The 26,841-nt window shown below is 40.9% G+C and overlaps 1 protein-coding gene across 3 annotated transcripts in view; it reads left to right on the top strand.

Annotated features, from left to right (window-relative positions):
* The first annotated feature begins 7,566 nt into the window (after window positions 1-7,566).
* Window positions 7,567-26,841, top strand: part of xpo4 (exportin 4) — an 80,523-nt gene continuing 61,248 nt past the window's right edge. Inside the window, exons 1-3 of one of the 3 annotated variants that reach the window (XM_078222115.1) lie at window positions 7,567-7,654; window positions 11,819-11,960; window positions 14,720-14,858. In XM_078222115.1, coding sequence (XP_078078241.1) covers window positions 11,866-11,960; window positions 14,720-14,858 — 234 coding nt within the window. In that variant the 5' untranslated portion in view covers window positions 7,567-7,654; window positions 11,819-11,865. Of the gene's footprint in view, window positions 7,712-11,818; window positions 11,961-14,719; window positions 14,859-26,841 lie in introns of all 3 variants that reach the window. The other 2 variants (XM_078222112.1, XM_078222113.1) reach the window with 2 other exon arrangements.

The following is a 26,841-nucleotide window of genomic DNA, read 5'->3' as shown; positions in this document are numbered from 1 at the left end:
TGTCAGGAAGCAGAGGTAGTTTTAAGTGATGTATGTTTGTATTGTTGGATGTTAGAAATCAGGTATAGATTTAAGTGAGTTTAATTTAGTGTAAGAAAGGGTAACCAGAGGGGAACCGCACCTTTAGGATAGGAAGGCTTGTTGAGTTTAGTTTTAGCTGAACTCATAACAGAAGAAACTTAGCAGCTAGAGAACAATTCTCTTAGCTGTGCCAGAAGCCGAGCGATGGAGTAAGGGTCAAGAAAGCAAGTCCCAGAGAAATTAAATGGCAATTGGTTCTAGAAATCAGGGACTGTAAAAGAGAAACTTTAGGAAATTGAAGTTAAATGAACAAAGAAACTGGAAACTGAGCAAAGATATTGTTCATTGAAGTTAAGGACAGAGCTGAAAAGTATAGACTTCATGAAGTTAGCTAGAGAAAAGCCAGATATCTGAAGCAATCCTCAAGTTGACGTCCTTATTCCAGTCTGGAGCAGTAGCATTCGTTTGGCGACCGAGTACCTGAGAGATTATTTGAAAGATTGAGAGCGCACGGCTATTCAAGACACAGGGAAACAAACTGAAAGGAGAGTTAGAAATCCTGGAACTGGATCCAGGCTAGGAAGAGCTGAGGGAAAGCATTGTATGAAAGAAGATTCTAAGGCGTATCTGTTCGAGTGGAGCTTGGAAACACTCATCTGGAAGCCGGAATCCAGTGAGCTCAGTTGGCTCACAGAATAATAATCATCTAGGGGGAATTTGAGGAGAAATCCACAGAAGATCGATTGGGTGGCTTCTGCCACTGTTTCAGAGTGGGGTGTATTTGATCACAGTTAACCTGTTGGGTTACAGGGACTGAAAGCATCATAGCATAAGATGTATTTTGTAATCTGTTATCCTTTAAATCTGTGTGCATTTGTGAAGGTAAGTGGGAGTGAAGGAGTGTTGTATTATAGTCAAACTTTTCATGTTTAATAAACATTTTTTGTTGTTAAAAGCTAATTGGCAGTTCCGCAATTGTTCATCCATGTTTTCTTAAAGATAAAAGTTACATTTTTTAAGCCTTGTCACACACCACAAGTCACAGTCTGTCAACTTGAAAAAGACCCATTTAGCCCTACTCTCTGCTTCCTGTCTCTTAATCAATCCTCTCCATGCTGATATATCAACCTAACTCCATGAGCCCTTACCTTTTGTATGAACCTTTTGTGTGGCACCTCATTGACTACTTTTTGGAAATACAAGTATGCTACATCTGGTGTTTTCCCTTTATCTACCCTGCTAGTTAGCTTAGCTGTAAAGTTGACTAAGTGGTAGGAAGCAGGGAAAAGCAGTGAGCAGTTTTTGGGCTGGAGGGAGATATACAGTAGGGCTTCTTGGGTTTAGGTACGAGGATTACAGCTTTCCTTGATGTATACTAATGACCTAGACTATTGTGTATTGGGTACAATCTCAAAATATGCATGTTACACAAAAATTGGAAATATAGAGTTGTTGGGAGGGTCATGATAGACTTCAAGATGATGTAGAGAGGCTGGTGGAATGTGTGGGCATAAAGCAAATATAAATAAATGCAGAGAGTATAAAATGATACATTTTGGTAGGAACAATAAGGAAAGGAATTATGCAATAGTTCTAAAGGGGTTGCAGGAACAGAGGGAGCTGGGGTTATATTTGCACAAATCATTGAAGGCAGAGCAGGTTAAGAACGTGGTTAAGAAGGCAGGATCCTGGCTTTATGTGTAGAGAGGCACAGGGAGCAAAACCAAGGAAGCTATGATGGACCTTTATAAAACACTGGTCTGATCTCAACTGGAGTATTGTGTTCAATTCTGTGCACCATGCTTTAGGAAGGATGAGCGGGCTTTAGAGAGGGGGCCGAAAGATGTGAGATGATTCCATGGATGAGGGACTTCAGATATGTGGGTAGATTGGAGAAGCTGGTGGTGTTCCCATCAGAGAAGAGAAGGTTGGGAGGAGATTTGACAGGTGTTCAAAATCATGAGTGGTCTGGATAGAGTAGATGGAGGGAGACTGTTCCTGTTGGCAGGAGTGTTAAGAACTAGAGGATACCAATTTATGGTAATTGTAAAGAACCAGACATTTGCAATTGTTTTACTAGAAATTTTCTTTTTTTAAAGTAGGAATGTTAAAAATATTCAGCTTCTTATTTTTTAAATTTAATTTGTTGCCTTCGAACTTGGGTCATCTGACAAAGGCACACAAATTCTTGGATTATTGTACAAATTTCCTTTATTGTACGTACCAAGTTACCACAGAATTACACCAGGCATCAAACCTTCTTTATACACACAGAACTAACTGACCTATTCCTTTATACACACAAATATTCAAAAGATATCAAAACATAACAAAATATTCAAGCTCATGAAATAGACTTAGCGATACTACCCATGGTGGGGTGAATTGATCAAATTCCCTGATGATGGATTTTGTTCTGATGTCTGAATCCCAGACTCAGGGTCTTGTTGCTTTTCCTAGAGTGGTCGGTCCCGGGTTATTGCTGCCGATGTCACTTTGTCTCTTTTAGAGATCCTGCTGGCACTGATCATGCTTCCAATCATGTACTCACAGGACAAACACTAATCAATCATTTTGGTCATGAATACTGAGTCGTGCCTCTGTCAGTGGGTCGTAATTCTCTCAGGAACATGACACGCAGGGATCTGTGTTCAGTTACTCTGTTCAAAGCATAGCAACAACCACTGTCCAATCCCCATGTTTGTTCCAAACACATCCTGTTCTTTGCCACAGTCCTTAGTCTGATACAGAGTAAGACCCTTTAACCATCAGGCTTTGCTGGTGCCTTTATGAATACTCATAGGCTATGCTGGCGTTCTCATTTTGTTGGTGTCTTTATGAATACCCATCAGGCTATAATCTCCCATATAGTCTCTTTCTTTCTCTGCCTCCCAATTTCTGAACCTTCTGTTTTAATTTTGATTTCTGGATCTACAATTGTTGGGTGCCTTTCAATGTCTCATCTAAGTAGTCTTCGTTTGAATATTAACACGAGTATATCACATTGCAGTGTCACAGTTGAACAACTTTGTTACTATCTGACACAAACAAATGCACTTTCCAGCAAAGTCACTGGATGGCAAGCAAGAGTTACAATTCAGAATTGCTACTTTTGTTGACAGACGGAGGAATAAAACTGGTTGAATGTTGGACAGTGAGAAGTTTCATATTAAGAATTTACCACTTAAGTAGCAATACTCCCTCTTGATTTTTAAGTATAACAGTGGAGGTACCAAGAGTGGTATTATTAGCTATTGATGTTGCATTGTTTCACTCCCATGCGGATTCTTGTGATATGAAATTGACAGCTCTCCCACTCAATTTTATGTAGCTGTTGTTATTTATTTTAAGCTGTGATGTTGTATTTATGATATAATTTTATTTAATCATCAGTTTCCCAAGTGTCAAATTCTGAGTGATGAATTGCTAGTCCAAACTATTCAGGATTAGTAATTCGGAAATGTAATCTTGTGGTGAAGTTGTATGAAAGTGTACACATTAAAGTTTTGCTTTACTTTAGCAGTATTTTTCAACTTCACAAAGTAACCTGGTTTGACCTTTAACACATTCTAAGGAAATGGATCAGTTTAAATCCAAGCAAATCCAGTTGATTTTGCCTTTTTAACTCTGGCTAGGGGTTGGAGTTTTGCTTTTCAACTCTTGTCAAGAACTCTTTTTGCTCAATCCCAAAGTTCCAATAGTGAAACAGCTGATCGCCATCTGATACCTTTTCCCAATAATTTTATGAAATGGTGAATTTAATGGAATTGAGAATTGAAGCTGTATTTTCTAATCTATGGTGCTATGTTGATACTATGGTATACAATATCTCTTCACTGTCCAACAGCTGAATTGGGTTGAAATAACCTGGGCATCCATCCTATTAATATGCTGTTGGACTCTTCCTTCACAGCACACTACAGAAAATGGAGGAGGGTAGAATGGAAGTGAGAATTGGCAATTTAATTGTCACAGTGTAATGTGTACACACATTTCCATCAGATGGTTGAATTAGTTTAACCTGTTGTAACATGGCTTATTAAGTTAAATTTTCCTAATTGGAAAATTAAACCAACATAATACCAAATTTTCCCTTTCGCACATTTTCGCTCCACCTGCAAAGCGTCAGGAGAGGTGATGCCTGCCTAGAAGAGGCAAGATATTTATTAAAATAGGTAAATCAGCCTTTCACTATTTTGCATTGTATTTCCTAATATTCATATGCATTCATAGGGGGTGACCACCGGGGTGCTCATAATAGTAAATATGCAGAAATTAACAAAGAACATAGGGTAAACTGTTTCTCATTTTAATTATTTTTTTTGGTTTTCCACTGGCCTTTTTTTTGATAGTCTGAAGGAGGCCATTCAGCCATTCCTTAGCCTTTGTACAAATGTTTATTCATGAATGTGGGCTGCACTGTTAATTTATTGCCCTACTCTAATTGCCCTTGAACTTATGGTGAGCCACCTTCTTAAACCGTTGCAGTCCCTGTGATGGGGTACTTCCCTCAGTGCTTTTAGGAAGGGTGTTCCAGGATTTTGACCCAGCAACGATGAAGGAATGGCAATATAATTCCAAGCCAGAGTGGCGTATGATTTGGAGGGGAATTTACAGATGGTGGTATTCCCATGTCCCTGTTGCCCTTATTCTCCTAAGCCACAGGTGCTGGTTTAAAAGATGCTGTTGAAGAAACCCTGGCAAGTTGTTGCAATGCATCTTATAGATACTACACTCTGCGGTCACATTGAACTTGGTGGTGGAGGGAGTGCATGTTTAAGGTGGCATATGGGGTGCTGATCAAGCATGTTGCTCTGTTATGAATAATGTTGAGCTGCTTGATTACTGTTAGAGTTGCACTCATCCAGGCAAGTGCAAGTATTGCCTGACTGTCTTGTAGGTGATGGAAAATCTTTGGGGAATCAGAAGGTGAGTTATTTGCCACAGAATTGTGCTGTGTCTTTTTACTACTAACACCATTATTGCCAACAACAGGCAATCTCTATCTGATCTTTTGGAGGAAGAAAATGAGGCAGTGCCTTGCAAGGGTGGGCAACCACAAATTAATGGTTTACTAAGGTAAGTCACTATGTACAGAGAGTGATGGTAAAGGCTACAGTACTCCATGACTCCAGACTCCTAACCGGCAAAGAAAACACACTCTCAGCTCCAGTTGGCTGAACTGACCAAATGGCCCTCTGAGAGTTTGCCCCTTAAAGGGGCATGGTACCACAGGAGTGATTGCAGGGTGGGGAGGCAGTGGCAGCAGGATGGTGGTTGGACATCTTAAAAAGCAGGGTAGGCTGTACAGAAGGAACTCTGTATTCACTTGCTGGTTCTAGCATACCAGCATGGTGAAGGTACACATGGCAGTGTTTCAGAGACACAAAATGTTGCCAGGTCTGTTGTGAACTGGCGTCTACTTGACATCTCAATGGTGTGGTGCAGTGGAGATGTGACAACTTCAGTGGGATTCAAGAAAATGTTTTGACCATCACTTTGACCATCATTGCAATGTTTTCATGCAGAGGGTGATGAGTGCCTGGAACAAGCTGCCAGAGGTAGTAGTAGAGGCGGCTACAATTTTGTCTTTTAAAAAGTATTTAGACAGTTACATGGGTATAGAGGGATATGGGCCAAATGCGGGAAATTGGGATTAGCTTAGGGGTTTTAAAAAAAGGGTGGCATGGACAAGGTGGGCCAAAGGGCCTGTTTCCATTCTGTAAACCTCTATGACTCTATGATTGGGTGCAGGAGAATGCAAGTATTTCGGATGTGGGTCCGAAAGATGTGCTGGTTCGGCGCATTGACCCGAACAGGCACCGGCTTGTGGCGACTAGGGGAATTTTACAGTAACTTCATTGCAATGTTAATGTAAGCCTTACTTGTGACTAATAATTAAACTTTAAAAGTATTTGTCTTTTATTTGCATTTAATTTTTACATTATTGAATTTTGTTATGACACGTCCAAGAAAACATGGTTTGCACTAAACTAATAAATTAAGCAGTAATTGATCAGCAGATGATTTGAATTCAAAAATATGAGAATGGAATTGATTAATCCATTAATCTCAATATACTTCATTCAGTTACTTTTTGTTTAGCTGTACAGTATGTGACTGCACTAATGATTCTTGGCTGAAGAGGGAGCTGTAGTCTGAAATATTGAATTCATTTAGGTGAAATTGTTATACACTATGAGAACAGTTGAATTTTACTATTTATGTAATGGGATGTCAATTATTTTATGCACTAATTACTTGTTTTGGGTGTTTTCAAAATAGGTTTGATAGGAAAATTACTGACTAGTTCAACTCATTTAAAATCAGTTTGTGTTTATATAGGCACTTTGCATCCCTCCAGATGTCACAGAATTATTCATTCATTTTTAAAAATAACATCAATGCAGTTACTCTTGGATGGATTAATGGTGTAGCCAATTTAGTCAGCAATATTTCACAAACATCCTGTAAATTGGCTAATCTACTGTGTTAATACTGTTGGTTAAAGGAAAATGTTGGCCAGCTCACTTGTCAGAGCTCCCATTCTTCCTTTTGCGTAGTACAGTGTAATCATTTTTGGTCTACCTGATCCATGGGAAGAGGCAGCCAGGGCCATACTTTAATGTCTCATTGGAACTGCTGCACCTTTGACATTGAACTCTTTCAATACTGCAGTAAAGATTTAAGAACGTTTGCTTTTCATTTTTTTCCACCTGTCCTATAACTCGATTTGGCCCCTGTCTCAACTCATCAGCAGTTGAAATCCTCATTCACTCCTTTGTTTCCTCTAGACTTGACTACTCCAACACGTGGTCTCTCCCACATGAACCCTCTAAACTTAAGGTCATCCAAAACTCTGCTGCTTGTGTCTTAACTTGTACAGTTTGCCTGTTACCTTTATGCTTGCTGCTTTACATTGATTCCTGGTCAAATAACATCTTGATTTTAAAATTCTCATCCTTGTTTTCAAATCTTTCCATGGCCTGGCCCCTCCCTCTATAATCTTCTCAGATCCACAATCCTTCAGATGTCTACACCCACCTAATTCTGGACTCCTGAGTATACTCCGTTTTAATTGCTCCACCATTGGTAGTTGTGCCTGTGCTAAACTCTGGAATTCTCTTCCTACACCTCTCTACCTTTCAACCTCACTCTCCTCCTTCAATACACTATTTAAAACCCAGCTTTTGGCCATCTGACCTAACAGCTCCTTATGTAACTCAGTGCCATATTTTGTTTCATAATGCTCCAATGAAGCCTCTAGGGGCATTTTATTATGTTAAAAGATACGATATAAATATAAGTTGTTGGTTAGTGCTCCTAAAGCAGTGATCCTTGTTCAGCATATTGTTTTCTTTTGCTCATGCATGTAGATGTAAAGTTACTCTGTTAGTCTGGTAAGAGAACTTAAGCATTTCTGTTAACCAGTTCAAAGTAAAACGTACAGCTGGGTTACAGAATACTTGAGTTTGGTTTTCTGCCAATTTTCATGTTCAGTGACTACTGAAGTTCAGTTATAATATTTTATTTTCCTCTTCCACAGGCACCCCCATCCATGGTCAGTCACGAACAACGTCAACATGCAGAACACATATTCCTGTCATTTAGAAAATCAAAATCACCATTTGCAGTATGTAAACACATATTAGGTAAATCTGTCCTGTTTCTTAAATTAAGATTACTAAAGGTGGGATAATTTTCATTTCTCTGCTTTTTAATTGTGTTTGCACATTCCACATAAAGCCCAGTGGGAATCATTCCTTCTTCAGTTGTGAAAGCATATTGAAGTGTGTAAAATAAAACAGCTTCTGCTTCAGCATTTTTTTTATGGAATTGAAAATTTTGATTTATTTTTCTCTCTCCCCATGTGTATCTAGCTGATCTGCACCAGCTACGGTATGAGGGAATAGGTAGGCAACTCACTGTCGGCCTGCTGCTTTTGTTAATTTTCAGATAGTCACTAGATTCGCTGAAGTAGCCTGGTGATAACTTCCTATTTTTAAAAGAATTCTCCCCTAGCATGGCTAGGCACATATCTTTCAACAGTTCTCCACACCAACATGGTTAGGATTAGAATGTGGCAAGAATTGAGTCTGTTCCTCCACTCTGTTCCTGTAGATTGCGGCTGCACCATGTTTAAAGACTGTGTGGCTATGCTTCTGAATTTTGAATACGGCCCACCAGTGCGAATTGCTATTCACCTTTTGTGTATTAAATGGGCAATGATGTTGACAGTTCTGCTCATCAGATGTTATGAGTTAGGTTCAGTAAGAAGTTTAACAACACCAGGTTAAAGTCCAACAGGTTTATTTGGTAGCAAAAGCCACACAAGCTTTCGGAGCTCTAAGCCCCTTCTTCAGGTGAGTGGGAATTCTGTTCACAAACAGAGCATATAAAGACACAGACTCAATTTACATGAATAATGGTTGGAATGCGAATACTTACAACTAATCAAGTCTTTAAGAAACAAAACAATGTGAGTGGAGAGAGCATCAAGACAGGCTAAAAAGATGTGTATTGTCTCCAGACAAGACAGCCAGTGAAACTCTGCAAGTCCACGCAACTGTGGGGGTTACAAATAGTGTGACATGAACCCAATATCCCGGTTGAGGCCGTCCTCGTGTGTGCGGAACTTGGCTATCAGTTTCTGCTCAGCGACTCTGCGCTGTCGTGTGTCGCGAAGGCCGCCTTGGAGAACGCTTACCCGAATATCAGAGGCCGAATGCCCGTGACCGCTGAAGTGCTCCCCAACAGGAAGAGAACAGTCTTGCCTGGTGATTGTCGAGCGGTGTTCATTCATCCGTTGTCGCAGCGTCTGCATAGTTTCCCCAATGTACCATGCCTCGAGACATCCTTTCTTGCAGCATATCAGGTAGACAACGTTGGCCGAATTGCAAGAGTATGTACCATGTACCTGGTGGATGGTGTTCTCACGTGAGATGATGGCATCTGTGTCGATGATCCGGCACGTCTTGCAGAGGTTGCTGTGGCAGGGTTGTGTGGTGTCATGGTCACTGTTCTACTGAAGGCTGGGTAGTTTGCTGCGGACAATGGTCTGAAACCCATTGTACAAAGAACCCCCAGCTTTTGTCGCGACACGACGGACTTCCTACAGAAACTCGGCACACATGGAGCAGTTGAACCAGGAGCGCTCCTTGTCACAATGGATGTCTCGGCACTCTACACCAGCATCCCCCATGACGATGGCATTGCTGCAACGGCCTCAGTGCTCAGCGCCAACAACTGCCAGTTTCCAGATGCAATTTTACATCTCATCCGCTTCATCCTGGACCACAATATCTTCACCTTCAACAACCAGTTCTTCATCCAGACACACGGAACAGCCATGGGGACCAAATTTGCACCTCAATATGCCAACATCTTCATGCACAGGTTCAAACAAGACTTCTTCACCGCACGGGACCTTCAACCGATGCTATACACTAGATACATCGATGACATTTTCTTCCTTTGGACTCGTGGTGAACAATCACTGAAACAACTCTATGATGACATCAACAAGTTCCATCCCACCATCAGACTCACCATAGACTACTCTCCGGAATCGGTTGCATTCTTGGACACACGCATCTCCATTAAGGACGGTCACCTCAGCACCTCACTGTACCGCAAGCCCACGGATAACCTCACGATGCTCCACTTCTCCAGCTTCCACCCTAAACACGTTAAAGAAGCCATCCCCTACGGACAAGCCCTCCGTATACACAGGATCTGCTCGGATGAGGAGGATCGCAACAGACACCTCCAGATGCTGAAAGATGCCCTCATAAGAACAGGATATGGCGCTCGACTCATTGATCAACAGTTCCAACGTGCCACAGCGAAAAACCGCACCGACCTCCTCAGAAGACAAACACGGGACACAGTGGACAGAGTACGCTTCGTTGTCCAGTACTTCCCCGGAGCGGAGAAGCTACGGCATCTCCTCCGGAGCCTTCAACATGTCATTGATGAAGACGAACATCTCGCCAAGGCCATCCCCACACCCCCACTTCTTGCCTTCAAACAACCGCACAACCTCAAACAGACCATTGTCCGCAGCAAACTACCCAGCCTTCAGGAGAACAGTGACCATGACACCACACAACCCTGCCACAGCAACCTCTGCAAGACGTGCCGGATCATCGACACAGATGCCATCATCTCACGTGAGAACACCATCCACCAGGTACATGGTACATACTCTTGCAATTCGGCCAACGTTGTCTACCTGATATGCTGCAAGAAAGGATGTCTCGAGGCATGGTACATTGGGGAAACTATGCAGACGCTGCGACAACGGATGAATGAACACCGCTCGACAATCACCAGGCAAGACTGTTCTCTTCCTGTTGGGGAGCACTTCAGCGGTCACGGGCATTCGGCCTCTGATATTCGGGTAAGCGTTCTCCAAGGCGGCCTTCGCGACACACGACAGCGCAGAGTCGCTGAGCAGAAACTGATAGCCAAGTTCCGCACACACGAGGACGGCCTCAACCGGGATATTGGGTTCATGTCACACTATTTGTAACCCCCACAGTTGCGTGGACTTGCAGAGTTTCACTGGCTGTCTTGTCTGGAGACAATACACATCTTTTTAGCCTGTCTTGATGCTCTCTCCACTCACATTGTTTTGTTTCTTAAAGACTTGATTAGTTGTAAGTATTCGCATTCCAACCATTATTCATGTAAATTGAGTCTGTGTCTTTATATGCTCTGTTTGTGAACAGAATTCCCACTCACCTGAAGAAGGGGCTTAGAGCTCCGAAAGCTTGTGTGGCTTTTGCTACCAAATAAACCTGTTGGACTTTAACCTGGTGTTGTTAAACTTCTTACTGTGTTTACCCCAGTCCAACGCCGGCATCTCCACATCATGAGTTAGGTTCACAGACATACTAAAAGATGGTGGTGGTGGTGGAGGCAAACTCAATAGGGTCTTTTAAGAGACTCCTGGATGAGTACGTGGGACTTGTCTTGACATATTGAAATGTCCCACAATTTACCTTGAGTTGGAAATTATTAGTGAGGTCACAAGGATGATAGCCATGTGGAAAATGGAAAACATTGTATTGGTAAACTTGCAGAGGCTGTTCTGATATTCCAATAAAGTTCATTACTGGAACAAAGTAGAAGGACTTGCAGCTGACCTGGAAATTCTTGGCTGACTTTGTCTAAGAAATAGGAATTAACTAACTGGAGAAATTGTTGGTTCTGTGGATGAGACTCTGAAGTTCTGTGGCATTGCTCAATGTACAGAGAGCTGGGTATCAGATACTGGTGTATCTAAATCCAAGTAATAGTGCAAAGGGCCATCAACTGTAAGTTTGTCAGCATAACACAAGAAGCTTTTGTACACTTCAGGAAATAATTTCTCGCTCATTCCTTTACTCAGTTGCTATAACATCCTGACAGAGCTTATTTTATGACAGACCTTGCCTTGAGCTTCCCTAGTGTAGCGCTTTAAACAGCTGGAAGGAAGGTTATGAACATAATGTGTTTAGTTTCCCTTCATACTTTGGGTGAATGGCCTCCTCAACTGTCAAGCTGAGAATGGCACCTCCCATGTGAAGAATTGCAAGTGTTTACCCAGGAAGGAACATGTTAATGTTGTCCAATTCCTGCTACTCTCTTTGCCTGTTTTGATATAGATATTGATGCATAAAGCATTTGATGAAACATTTCCCACTATTGGTTGTTATGTGGAATTTACCAGTGTTTATATACAAGTTATACTTTTAATTGATAATAAGGAACAATGATTTGTGTCTGAATTTTTTTGGTGTCTTCTTTGCAGAAACAAGTAAAGTTGACTACGTTCTTTTTCAAGCTGCCACAACCATAATGGAAGCAGTTGTGCGAGAATGGGTACTCTTGGAAAAAAACAGCATTGAGTCACTACGGACATTCCTATTAACTTACGTCTTACAAAGGCCTAAGTGCGTACCATGTAAATTCTTGGGATATAACGAGAATGCATTATTGAAGTAGTGTACTCCAGCGGTTGTCCTAAGACTGCCTGAAGTAGTTTCTCTTATTGTTGAAAATGGTTTGACTTCAGAAATTCTTGTTGAAGTTATGTGATAAATTCTAGTTAGAGTATTGGGGACTCTGACTATGTATGAATGTTAACTGGTAATCGCTGTTCACTTTAAGAGAGAAAATCAGATTGTTCTGTACAAGTTACTAATTAGTTGTCATTCTGATCTGTCTCTTTATAATGTAACCAGAAGTTGGAAAATCTAGCAAGTGGTGATCTGATGGAATCAAATTCTACTTTTGGGGCAAAATTTCTGTGTTACTCCAGCATTCCTGAAATCCATTAGGCCTACAATTTTCTGTTGAACGAAAATGATGTCCTTAAAATTAATCCAGTTTTCATAAGGAGGAGGAGAATGTGTCTTTAGTCCATAACAAAATGTTCACCAAACAGCAGTAAAAATGGCATTAACCAATGGTATTTCACTGGCAAACGATAGAAGAGTCTACTAATGAGGTACAATTTGGCAGCACCTGTGGGAGAGAAACTGTGTCAGGTTAATAACCTTTCATTTGTATATTCTATTTCCAGCACCCTTATATTTTGCTTTTGTTCAAGTTAAGTTTGTTGTGTGAATTATCTTAAAATCTGTTTGCTGATAGAAACTCTCAAGTATATTTGTCACACGTTCTACTCTAACCGCTTGATTGGCACCCCTTCCACAAACATTCAACCATTTCACCACTGACAAACAATGACAGCAGTGTGTACCATCTACAAGGTGCACTGCAGGAACTTGCCAAGGCTCATTAGACAGCACCTACCAAATCCACAACCTCTTCCATCTGGAAGGACAAGAGGCAGCAGATACCTGGAAACACTATCACATCCCCTCCAAGTCACTCACCATCCTGACTTGAGAATATATCGCTGTTCCTTCACTGTTATTGGGTCAAATTCCTGGAACACGCTCCCTAATAACAGCACTGTGGGTGTAACTACATAATGTGGAGATGCCGGCGTTGGACTGGGGTAAACACAGTAAGAAGTCTAACAACACCAGGTTAAAGTCCAACAGGTTTATTTGGTAGCAAAAGCCACTAGTCACCAGCTAGTGGCTTTTCCTACCAAATAAACCTGTTGGACTTTAACCTGGTGTTGTTAGACTTCTTATGGTGTAACTACATCTTAGGGACTGCAGCAGTTCAAGAAGGTAGCTCATCAACACCTTCTCTAGGGCAAGTAGGGATGGGCAATAAATGCTGGCCAAACCAGCGCTGCCCACATCCCGTAAATGAATTAAAGAAAACAGATGCATTATATTAGAAACTATTAAGTATACTACCTGAACTTGTTTTTTGCACATTTCATTTATAGGAATGGATTTCAGGTTTGTTTAAAGTACATTTCAATAATTATGCTACATGTTCCAACTGATTCTCTCTCTTGATGTAGTGTCCTCATTGTCTGAGATTTATGCCAAAATATCATTGTGGGGCAAGGTGAGGAGGTAGACCCAAGAGCTACCTAAGCCAGTACGGGGACTTGAAAGCATGCTGTTGGTTTTGTTGTGCGCCATGTTCTAGTCATCTAGCCAACGGTGCTAACAAGCCCCCTTTTCTAACCGATTACTATTTTGTTATAAGCCAAGTGCAAAAGAGGCTCATTTTCAGGCTAATTAATAAGGCTATTAATGTAAATCTTATTTAATGGGTTTTCCATTAACCATTAAACTTTCAATTCGGAGGAGGTTTTTTTTGGGACCTGTCTGTTTAATACTCAGTTATATCAGAGATTTTGAGTTGGGGCAGTGTAGCCTTTCAGACCACCCCAAGACAAAACTAGCAACTATCATCTTTGAACTGTGATCACAATGCCAGTCGGAACCTCACCTAATAAAAATAGTCCCAGTGCATTAGTACTGCTGGTACACGATAGTCAAACAAAATACTGTGGATCTTATTGAAGAAACTCGCAGTTATTCAGTTGTTTTGAACTTAATTTGCAGTTCGTTCACCTATATTTGAATACATGTTTGCAGAACATATATTACCTGTTTCAGGAGAAATTTTGTGCGGATGTTAGGAGGTATTTTATAATACTGATGTTCAACAGCTGGATTGAGTTGCCTGGAAGAGTCATGAAATTAGGCCACTAGACCCATTTAAAAAATGAATACGTGCTGTCATGGGAAGATGAAGAGTTGGTATTTTGGAAGGTTGAGCACAAATGAGATAAAAGACTATTGACTATTGGGCGGCACGGTAGCACAGTGGTTAGCACTGCTGCTTCACAGCTCCAGGGTCCCGGGTTCGATTCCCGGCTTGGGTCACTGTCTGTGCGCAGTTTGCACATTCTCCTCGTGTTTGCGTGGGTTTCCTCCGGGTGCTCCGGTTTCCTCCCACAGTCCAAAGATGTGCGGGTTAGGTTGATTGGCCAGGTTAAAAATTGCCCCTTAGAGTCCTGGGATGTGTAGGTTAGAGGGCAAATTAATCGGGTAAATATGTGGGGGTAGGGCCTGGGTGGGATTGTGGTCGGTGCAGACTCGATGGGCCGAATGGCCTCCTTCTGCACTGTAGGGTTTCTATGATGTGAATTTCTTTCAATAGACAATTCTTTGCATTATATACAATTGTTGATCATAGTTAATAAGCTTAATGTTATACCTACCGTATTTTTATCTTTAAAATAGTTAATGTGTTTGTTGTTTCTTTATAGCCTTCAGAAATATGTTCGAGAGCAGATATTATTAGCAGTAGCAGTAATTGTAAAGAGAGGCTCATTAGACAAAACCATTGTCTGCAACAGCATTTTCCATGAAGTCAGCCACTTAATAAGCAGTGGTAATCCAGCAGTGGTAAGTATTCATTGCTGCCTTTTAATTTTTACATTGTTGCCATTATGCTACCTTTGCTAGTAGTATTTTATTTCTGTGCAGTTTTGTCACATTTCAGACAGTTTTACTTTTGTTTTTTGTTTTTCTCTCTTTGCCACTTCTCTCCTTGTAGCCCCTGTAGGGCCAAAGGTGAGAAAAAAAATTCAGTTGCCAAAAATGAAATATGGGAGCAATATCCCAATGTATTCAGGATGAAGAATTGGTGGCAACTCTACAACTTCTCACCCATCTTCACAAACCCATCATTGTATCCAACTCTTCTATGAGGCCCCACAAATTTCCTATTTACATCTTCCTCAAGCCCAGCTACATCTCCAGTTTGACATTGTCACCTCTTCACCTTGCCTTCATAGTGTTTTGGCTCTTGGACATCCAGCATTTTGTCGTTAGGAGATTAGAAGATAATGAGGGCATGTGAAATAGGCAGTACATTCATTTTGGGTAAGTTTAATCTTCATGTGAATTGGAGAAATCAGATTGGCAGAAGTAACCATGAGGAGTGTATTCGGGACAGTTTCCTAAAACAATATGTTATGGATCCAATCAGGGATTGGGTTATTTTTGTTCTAGTAGTGTGTAATGAGGCAGGATTAACAAACAATCTCAGAATAAAAGATTCTCATAGGAAACAGTGACCATAACATGATAGAATTTGGCATTTAGTTTGAGAGTGAGTAGCTTGGGTCAGAAACAACTGTGCTAAACTTAAATAAGGGTCATTAGAAAGAAAGAGAGCTGGAGTGAACTGGGAAAGGAGTTTAGCAGAAAAGATGGTTGATCAGCAATGGCAGACGTTTATGAAAATAGTTCATGACTCACAACAAAAATATATCCCAGTGAAGAAGAAGGATTCTAAGAAGGGAATAAATCAACCATGGTTAACCAAGGAAGTTAAGGATAGTATTAAACTGAAAGAAAAACATACAATATGGCAAAGAATAATGGTATGCCGGAGGATTGGGAATGTTTAAAAAAACAACAAAAGCTGACCAAAAAAAAATGGAGAGAAAATAAACTGAGGGTAACCTAGCAAGTAATATAAAAACAGATAGTAAGAGCTTTTAATATATAAAAAGGAAGAGAGGCCAAGATGAACATCGACCCCTTAGAGAATGAGACTGGGGAACCAGGAAATGGCAGAGGAGTTAAATAAGTACAATGTGTCAGACTTCATAGTAGACAACAATAATAATCTTCCAAAAATACTAAATAATCAAGGGGCAGAAGCAGGGCAGGAAATAAATACAATAACTATCACTACAAAGAAAGTACTAGGGAAACTAATGGGGCTAAAGGCCAATAAGTCTCCTGAATCTGATGGGTTGCATCCTAGGATATTAAAGGAAGTAGCTAGAGAGATGGTGGATGCATTGGCATTAATTTAACAAGAATCCTTAAATTCTGGAAAAGCTCCATAGGAAAGGAAAACTGGCAATGTAATGCCCTTATTCAAAAGGGGAAGGAGACAAAAGCAGGTAACTATAGGCCGATTAGCTCAACATCTGTCATTGGAAAAACATTGAGAGTTCATTACAAAGCATGTAATAGAGCATTTAGAAATAAATAATATAATCAAGCAGAATCAGCATGCATTCATGAAAGGCAAATCATGGCTGACAATTTATTAGAATTCTTTGAGGTGGTTGCAAGCAGGTTAGATAAAGGGGAACGAGTAGATGTAATATACTTAGATTTCCAAAAAGCGTTCAATAAGGTACCACACAAAAGACTGCTTAATAAGATAAGAGTGTACAGTGTTCGGGGTAGTATATTAGCATGGATAGAAGATTGGCTAACTAATGGAGGAGTTGGGATTAAAAGGGCATTTTCAGCAATTATAACTAGTGGAGTGCCACAGGGATCAGTGCTGGGGTCACAATTATTTACTATATATTAATGACTTGGATGAGGGAAGTGAATGTACTATTGCCAAGTTTGCAAATGACAAAAATAGGTGGGAAGTGGTGAGGATAGCAGAGTCTACAGGTAGAGTGAGTGGGCAAAAACCTGGCGGATGGAATACAATGTAAGAAAATGTGAAGTTTTGCACATTGATAGGAAGAATAAAAGAGCTGAATAGTTTTTAAATGGAGAAAGACCGCAGAAAGCAGCAGCACAAAAGAATTTGGAGGCCCTCGTGCATAAATCACAAAGCTAGCATGCAAGTTCAGGCAATTCGAAGGCAAATTGAACATTGGTCTTTATTTCAAAGGGATTTGAGTTTAAAAATAGGGAAACCTTGCTAAAATTATGCAATACACTAGTTAGATCACCTGGAATACTGTGAACAGTTTTGGTCCCCTTATCCAAGGAAGAATATACTGGCATTGAAGACAGTTCAGTGCGGTTCACTAGTTGATCCCGGATATGGAGAGATTTTCTTATGAGGAAAGGTTGAATAGGTTGGGCCTGTCCTCATTGCAGTTTAGAAGAATGAGAGGTTATATTATTGAGAGAGATATAGCGTCCTCAGGGACCTTGACAGGGTAGTTGTTGAGAGGTTGATTCCCCTTGTGGGAGAGTCTAGGACCAGGGGGCATAATCTCAGAGTAAGGGGTCACCCATTTAAGACAGAGATGAGAAGGAATTTCTCAGAGGGTAGTGCATCTGTAGAATTCTTTACTGCAGAGGGTTATAGAGGCTGGGTCATTAAGTATGTTCAAGATTGAGATTAGACAGGTTTTTAATCAGAAAGGGAGTCTAGGGATATAGAGATATGGCAGGAACAGTAGAGCTGAAGATTATCACATCAGATCAGTCATGATCTCATTAAATGGCAGAGCAGACTCAATGGGCTGAATGGACTACTTCTGCTTCTATGTCTTATGATCTTTAGTTGCATACCTGTTGACATTGCAGTGCCACCCATCCAGAACAATGACACTTGAAGATGAACATCCTCCATGACTTAACTGCTCACTCAATCAGCATCCCTGCTGATGAACTCCATGTTCACCACATCTCTCACTGTTGTACTGTGGCTGTAAGACGGACTGCAGCAGATTTACCAAGGTTACTTTAGCAGCATTTTCCTGCAACCTTTAGCACCAAGAAGGATGAAAGAAGCAAGGAAACATCATCCACTCTAAATTTTTCACACCATCCTGTTGTGGATACATATAATCCTTCATTGCTGATTGGCCAATATTTTTAAAAATTTTCATCCAACATGGGTCACAAGGGTATCAGTGGTTTGATGAAAAAGGTCTTCCCATTTCATACATTTCCCTCTGTTTCTCTATTACTGGCCTACTTCCCATCCTTGCCCCATCCATTCCACCATCAATAGTTGCTCCTTCAGCTGCTATGTGAACAACCTCTGGAACTGCCTTGCTCCCTTGGTATTTTGAGACGTCTCTGTATCTAAGGAATACTCAAAAAAAAAACAATTTGTTGCCCACCCTTCTTTGGCAGGTTCTCTCTCTGCACCCCTTTTCACCCCTTCTAAACTACTGTTACCACTTTGGTTGTTAAAATACTCATTTTCTGCTCTACTGCCCTCTTCAATAACAACTTCATCTTGAAACCCTCTGTTTTCCTAAATTCTTGAATATGCAGTTGTTACATATACACATGCCACTGTTTCTTGTTTGGATCCTTCAGTCTGATTTCTGTTCTACACATAAACTCCACTTTGGTAACAGTAGCCTGTAAGACTGCATCCTTGTTGTTTTATTACTACTTGATCTCTTCATGCCCTTTGAGTGGCTCAACCAAAGCCTCCCTTTCATTGCTCACTTCAGTGACATTATCACCACATGGTTCCATTTTTCACCTTCCCAGTGTACCATCTGCAATGGCTTTCGCTCCCTGTCCACATGGTTATCACCGGTGGATCCCCAAATTCCACCTTGTGTCCCTTTCCAATTTCTCATTTAATATGTTGCCATTTTCAGCTGCTAATTGATGCCAGTACACTTTGTGACCTTACTTCCTTACTTGGACATTGTTCCTCTGTCTCATGCAAAATAACGGGCAGCCCCAGTCCATCGCAGTCTCTTTTGCTGCAGCCCAGATGGTGCCCTGTTCTTGGAGGTTCACCTTAAATGCACTTGGCCAGGTCTTCTTTGCTCATCTTCTTCCATCTGATGGTGTCCATTCTCCTGTCTCTCTGAACATCTAGGAGGCGACAGAGCTCCAACAGAGCATGCCACCCTCACTGGCATAATAATGCAATTAGTACCAATATGGACATGTAGAGCAGCAGGTTCAGGCCACATTGATGGTGTTGGATGCCCGGAACACAAGGAGCCATTGGAAGACCGATACTGCTGTGCTAATTCTTGTGTGGACATCTATTTCTACCTTCCGCTCTCTGGGTAGAGCAAATGGCCTGATGGTGATGGGAGAGCCTTGTTGCCTTCTAGTCATCATTGTCTTGTGTAGATTAACCTTATCGTCTCTACTCTCAAGACTGATGGTCATGTCTTGGAGCACACACAATTCTTCTGTCAGCAAGGTGATGTGAACTGCAAAATCCTGGTCTGTCAATGGGTGGTGTTGCTACAGGATGCCAAAGTCTGCACCCACCATCACCTTCCCCATGTTGAAATCAATAACAAATAGGAATGGAGAAAGTACTCCTGTAATGATGATGAACGAATACGTAGTGCCTGTGCTGATCTTGATGCAGCAGTTGGAATCATGGTCTAAGGCTTTGAAGATGTTAATATGCCGTACTGAATTGTGATGTAGCAGCATGACTGCCAATGGAAGATGTCGAAAGCCTTCTTGAAGTCCATGCGGTTGGTAATAAGTGGCTTCTGATGCTCTAGGCTCTTCTCTATGATGTTCCTGAGAGTAAAGATCTGCTTGTTGCATGCTCTGCCACCCTGGAAAGCCTGTTCTTCACTAAAGTACTGTCTACTTCTGTTTTTGATCTTTTGAGGCGCACCATGCTGAAGACCTTGCCAGTTTACTAACAACAGTGTTATGCTGTAGTAGGGGATACAGAAACCCTTGCTTTTTGAAGACTATTAAAACAAAGTAGATTAGTCTAAAACAGGAAACACAGTGTGCCTTATATCTATCAAAGGTGTCACAATGTGCCTCATATATTATATGAAGGTATTCTCTGAATAAGCACATATATAATCATTTTGGAACAAGTATTATAGGTTTAAACTCTATTTTTGTATTTTCTTGTGTGCTTTGACCAACAAGCAATTTACCCCTGGATACAGTGAGAAATAGTTTAATTAGACAGACCACATTTTTTTGGAACAATGAAGCATATGCCCTATTATCAAGGGCAAGCCAGGCAGCTTCAAGCAACCAAGGTTTGTGAAATGAATAGAAGGATTCAGCTTTTAGCTGCAATTAATAGATGTATTCAGCCTCCACTGACAAAGGGACAGAAAACAGACAAGAAAGATGACTCTTCATTCCCAGGACTGCAGGTGTTAGGAGCGACCCTTGAAGCTACCAGATTTGCATAGGTAAGGTTACTAGGCAACAGGGGGAAGAACTTCTGGGTTCGGTTGACCAATGAATTCCTAATACTGCTAGAAGATAGAATGCTATTGGGCAAAGTAAATAAAGTGTATTAATATATTTGGACCATCCAGCTTGGTTGGCAGGTTGGGTGGGAGGATCAAATCTTCAGAAATGTATATCTGTTGTGCTCATGCGATGTAACATCAGAGAGAAGTTGGAATCCTCTGACCATCTCTCTCTCTTCCTATATGTGTTGGTCAAATAAAGAACGTCTTTAACTGCATACCGTCTTTCGCAAGTCTTTGTGTTAGCTGAGATCAGCTGAATGCAAGACCCCCCAGGAGGACGTCCCGAGAAAATTCCCTTACATATGATCCTCCAGTTATTTCAATCGCTAAGGTTCCCTTTCTTTGGCAGATCAACAATTACTTTTAATCTACAGTCATCTGGGACTTCCTCTGTAGTCCAGATCTTGTTGAACGAGTCTCTGAGCTCTGTTGTGACCGTGTTCTTGCCATGTTTCAATACCCCTTCTAGCATTTCGTCAATCCCAGATGCCATGTTGCTCTTCAGGCACTTGCTGGCTCATTGGAGCTCTGATGTGGCAATTCCGCCCAGGTTGACTTTCAGCTGCTAAGGTACAGTGCTGTCATTAAACTGGAATGTGGAGCTGGGATGAGGATCTCTCAGAAGTGTTTTACCCACTTTGCTTGCTGCTCCTGCCATCTTTGTCCTAATGCCACAGTACAAAAGTTTACTAACATCCAGTGATTGGCAAATGGTATCAGTTTACCTATGTGGCAAAGAATGGGGCGTGCTTGATGGACTTTCCTTTAGTTTTTACGTGGTGAATATGTTTTGAATTTAGCAAAACAAAATGTTTATCTTTTACAGGGAATGGTATTAGGATATTTTGCATCACGATACGTAGGAAAAATTAATATTGTTGAAGTTACTTGAAAAATAACTTGCTGAGAGATATTCTGATGTCTGTCTTTTTTATGAGTGCTGGGGAGAATGAATATTTCACTTGTGCTTGGGAATTACAGATGACATGGATAACAGGTCTTTCTCTGGATATCTGCAATTATACTGAGCAGAATTGGCCTTCCTAATCACGTAGATTCTGCAATACCAACATCTTAAGAAGTTCAGGATTGACTGTCTTATCACCCATAGCCTTGTATCTTAAATTTGGTGCAGAATGGTACACGAGTGTTTCATATTAGTTGTCATAAAAACAGATGACTTTGTTCAATGTTTTACTCAACCTAATGTTGGAACTAGAGAAGGACGTAGTATCATATTCGGTGGAGCAGATGAAAACTATGAATAATACAAAGAATAGGTTAGAATGCGCGTATGTAAATACACTTTAGGTTGGTGAGCTACAGTCACAAATAGCTACGTGAAGATATGATAAAATGGCAATAACAGAAAGGACTGGACACTTGGATATTCATGAATACAAAGTGTTCAGAAAAGATAGGGAAGGAAAAAAGGGAGATGGGTTGGTAGTACTGATTAGTGAAGATCTTGCATTGGAAAGAGGACGTCCTTAACAGAATCCATTTGGTTAGATTTGAGAAACAAAAAGGGTATGATCACTCTACAAAGGGATATTCTGTAGACATCTGAACATTTATGAGAAAAAGGAGCAAATCTGCAGTGAAATCAGAGGTGCAAAAACTATAGAGAGGGTGATAATGGGCAACTCCATTACTCAAATATTGTTTGGGATGGTAAAGGAAAAAGAAGGGCAATTTCTGAAATGTTTTTAGGAGAATTTCCTTGACTAGTATGTCCTTGGTCCAACTAGAAAGGAGAAATTGCTGGCTCTAGTGCTGGGAAATGAATTGGGCCAGTTGGACCAAGTGTCTGTAAGAGAACACTTGGGCAAGATTGATCATCATATCCAAAGGTTTAGATTAGTAATGGAGAAGAGCAAGGAATAATCTAAAGTAGTAATTCTAAATTGGAAGAAAGCTAACTTCAGTGGGATGAGTGAGGATCTAGCCATGGTAAAATAGAACTAAAGACTGAGAGGGAAAACTGTTAGGAGACAAAGGGTGACCTTTAAAGAGGAAATTGTTGTAACTGACCTGAATATTGGAATACAGAGTAAAATTTCAAAATTTGCCAATGGCACTATGCTGGGGTTGTTCTCCTTGCTGCAAAGGAGATTGAGGAGAGATCTGATTGTCAGATTTAGATAAGGTACGTAGATAAATAAAAACTGGCTGATTGTACAAGGATTCCCATAGAGAAGACTCAGCATGGGTTCATGAAAAGCAGGTCATGTTTAACTAATTTGCTGGAATTCTTTGAGGATATTACAAGCATGGTGGACAATGGGGAACATGTGGATGTGGTGTATCTGGATTTCCAGAAGGCATTTGATAAGGTGTCGCACCAAAGACTGTTACGGGTAATGTATTAGCATGGATAGAAGATTGGTTAACTAACAGAGAGCAAAGAGTGGGGGTAAAAGGGTGTTTTTCTAGTTGACGATCTGGTTGACTAGTGGTGCGCCTCAGGGATCAGTGCAATTGTTTACAATTTACATAGATGATTTGGAGTTGGGGGCCAAGTGTAGTGTGTCAAAATTTGCAGATGACACTAAGATGAGTGGCAGAGCAAAGTGTGCAGAGGACACTGAAAGTCTGCAAAGGGATATAGATAGTCTAAGTGAATGGGCGAGGGTCTGGCAGATGGAGTACAATGTTGGTAAATGTGAGGTCATCCATTTTGGTAGGAGTAACAGCAAAATGGACTATTATTTTAATGGTAAAAAATTGCAGCGTGTTGCTGTGCAGAGGGACCTGGGTTTCTTTGTGCATGAATCACAAAACGTTGGTTTGCAGGTGCAGCAGGTAATTAAGAAGGCAAATGGAATTTTGTCCTTTATTGCTCGAGGGATGGAGTTTAAAAACAGGGAGGTTATAGTGCAGCTGTACAAGGTGCTAGTGAAGCCACACCTGGAGTACTGTGTACAATTTTGCTCTCACTTGAGAAAGGATATACTGGCATTGGAGAGGGTGCAGAGGTTGATTCCAGAGTTGAGAGGGTTGGCTTATGAGGAGAGACTGAGTAGACTGGGACTATACTCATTGGAATTCAGACGAATGAGGGGAGATCTTATAGAAACATATAAAATTATGAAGGGACTAGATAAGATAGAAGCAGGGAGGTTGTTTCCACTGGTGAGTGGAAGCTAGGGGGCATGGCCTCAAAATAAAAGGGAGCAGATTTAGGACTAAGTTGAGGAGGAACTTCTTCACCCAAAGGGTTGTGAATCTGTGGAATTCCCTGCCCAGTGAAACTGTTGAGGCTACTTCGTTGAGTGTTTTTAAGGCAAAGATGGATAGATTTTTGAACAGTAAAGGAATTAAGTGTTATGGTGATTGGGCAGGTAAGTGGAGCTGAGTCCACAAAAAGATCAGCCATGATCTTATTGAATGGTGGAACAGGCTTGAGGGGCCAGATGGCCTACTCATGCTCCTAGTTCTTATGTTCTAATGTTCTTATTCGGGGACACAGATTTAAAATTTTAGGCAAGAGATACAGGGGGGATGTGAGGACGAATGTTTTTATGTAGCGAGTGGACCTGGAACTCACTCCCAATGAAGCTGGCAATGGAAGAGATGACCAAAGATTTTAAAAAGGGAATTGGAAAGGAAATAAGCTTGTAGGGGTTTGGGGATATCATCGGGTGCGGATTGTGACTGGATTGCTGTACAGACAGCTGGCATGGTCTCGATAGGCTGAATGCCATCCTCTGTGCCATAATGGCTGTTTGACTTTAAATCTGTAGCTGAAGTCAGATCTGCTTCCCAGAGGTTGTGGTTTTAACTCTGATCCAAGATTGGAGTAAGTGTTTCTGCAGTCTTTCCACGGAGGAATGTGCTGTGAAACAGCTGCACCAAATGCAAGTTTTAAACTGTAATGGAAAGGAGACTTTTGAGCATTTATCAATGAAAACTGAAAGCACCAAATCCATTCTGCATTTTCACATAAGCGTGATAACTTTAATATCAGATAATATGAAGTAATTATTTAGATGCTGGAAACAATGCCTCTAGAAACAAATTTCCTATTACATCATCGTTAATTGACAGCCATAGTTGCCAGTCATTTTATTAATTACATTTTCAAATAGATTGACACCTTAACACTAGGAACAAGAATTTCCCCTCAACGCTTTCATGGCAAAAGTATAAATGTATTTATCAACATTTATAATATTTTTATACAACACTTAGGAAATATGCCTGCACCACATTTTCCCACCCCCTATTGAAGGTCCTCAGTATGTCATACCAAAGGATGTGGTCTGGTTTTAGAAATGCTTATCACAAAATTAACTCATGATGGCTTTTACTGATAAAACCTTTAGCTTATTATAGGATCTGCTTTTCAAGTTGAAAGTGGCAAAGATTATGAACTGATTGTTAATGATGGGAAAATTGTGGCTCAACCAAAAGCTTCACAGAATCAATTGTTTTATGAAGTATTATGTGGCATTGCCCTTGCGTCCCATAATAAAATTTGGTTCTGATTCCATGCTGCAAAGATATAATGCTAGTGTGTCTTAATGTTCTGTGACTGGGCCTGTATACACTTAAACTCAACTTAAGCTACCAAGGTCAAGGTATTACTCGTGAGGGGCATTTCTGAACTGAAATGTTGCAGCTGACCCAACAGCATTACTTCAGCTGTTATGTGCAGCTGTATAAATAGAAACACGCTGGTAACATACTTGCAGAGCACAGTGATTAACTAGGTAGGAAGACGCACAACAATTTCCCTCTAGACATTGGCTTCACAGACATAGCTTTGAACATTAACACTTCTGTGGACCCCACCTTGGCACCATATGGTCTGGGCTTCTAGCCAGTCACTTTGAAGTTGTAACAATGCCGACAATGATCTTGGGATAAATCTACAGGGGGAGAGGAAGCATTGAGATTAATGCAAAATTGGCATTCCAAGAATGCACCAGTTTCTCCCTCGAATTGTTGCATGACTAATGCACGATTTCGCAAATTGTGTGGGCAACATCAAAACTGCAACAAAGCCCTTTCAATCCTCTTGTATTCAGCTGCATTATCTTTATAATTTACTGAGAAGGAACAATTTAAAACCTTGTTCTCGAAAAATTGAACCCCGTGATCAAAGTACAGGTGAATTTACTTTTGTAGGACTGGTATTCATTAGTGTAAATGCTTTTTTAACATGATCCAAAGCTCCCTTTGCTTCAGCTGTTGTTTTTGCCAGCGTCGTGCACACTTATGTGCCAACAAGTGTTTTCAGATCTTCTGCCTCTAGTCACCTCTGCATCCCATTCTTCCTCTGTTCTATTTCAGTAGTAGAACCTTCAGCTGTCTTGTCCTGACATTATAAAACTCTTTTTCTAAATCAAGCAGCCTTGCCAATATTTGAAAGATCTTCACGAAACCTATCTTTTGGCGTTGCCTAATTACTTGCAGTTTTACTTGTATTCAGCGTCTTGGGGCACTTATGACATTAAAGACACTAATACAAATAATTAATCTCATATTGAGTTACTGTTCCTTGTCTGTGATTGAGGTATAGCTTTTGACATAGTAGATCACAGTATTCTCATCCAGTGTCTCTTCCTCATTGTCTAGCTTTGATTCTGTTGCTAACATATTCAGATATAGTTAGATGCAGTCCAGCCTTGCATCATTATCTCTGTTTCCCCCCAACCCCCTTGCAGGATTAACCCTTGCTCCCCTCCTTCTCTTCATCCTCTTCATTGCCATCCTATCCCTTGAAGGTATCATTAAAAAGCTGAGGTATGCCATCTCTATCACCTCTTTAGCTCCCTCCACTACTGTAGTGATGTTGGATTGTCTGTCCACATCAATTTTAGATGAGCAACAGTTACTGCATCGGAAAGATCAAAAGCTGTCATCTTCAGCTCAGTTATAAACTCTGTACCCTCAACATGGATTCCTTTATCCACCTTTACTGACCTCCATGTCTGCTTCTTTACAAAAATGGTTTACTTCCACCTCTTGATATTGTTCACCTCTGCCTGTATCAAGTTCATCTAACCTCCAGACTCTATTATTTCAATGCTCTCATGGGTGCCCTGTCATCCTTCACCGTTCATTAACTGCTACTGATCCAAATTTGCGGCTATGTACCAATTCCCCTTACCTATCATCCCTATTCTCGCTGATCTGTTTTGGCTCCCAGTCGCTTCAGATTTAAATCCTTTCATGGTCTATATCTTTAAGCCACTCCATCTTTTCAATCCTCTGCATTCCTTTCACTCTGTCCCTTTACATAGAACATTACAGCGCAGTATAGGCCCTTCGGCCCTCGATGTTGCGCCGACCTGTGAAACCAATCTAAAACCCATCTAACCTACACTATTCCAATATCATCCATATGTTTATCCAATGACCATTTAAATGTCCTTAATGTTGCCGAGTCCACTACTGCTGCAGGCCGGGCATTCCACGCCCTTACCACTCTC

The sequence above is a fragment of the Mustelus asterias genome, chromosome 10 (assembly GCF_964213995.1).
Source record: "Mustelus asterias chromosome 10, sMusAst1.hap1.1, whole genome shotgun sequence".
Classification (NCBI taxonomy): domain Eukaryota; kingdom Metazoa; phylum Chordata; class Chondrichthyes; order Carcharhiniformes; family Triakidae; genus Mustelus; species Mustelus asterias.
Note: the sequence above shows the minus strand (reverse complement) of the source record. Positions and strands in the feature narration are given on the sequence as shown.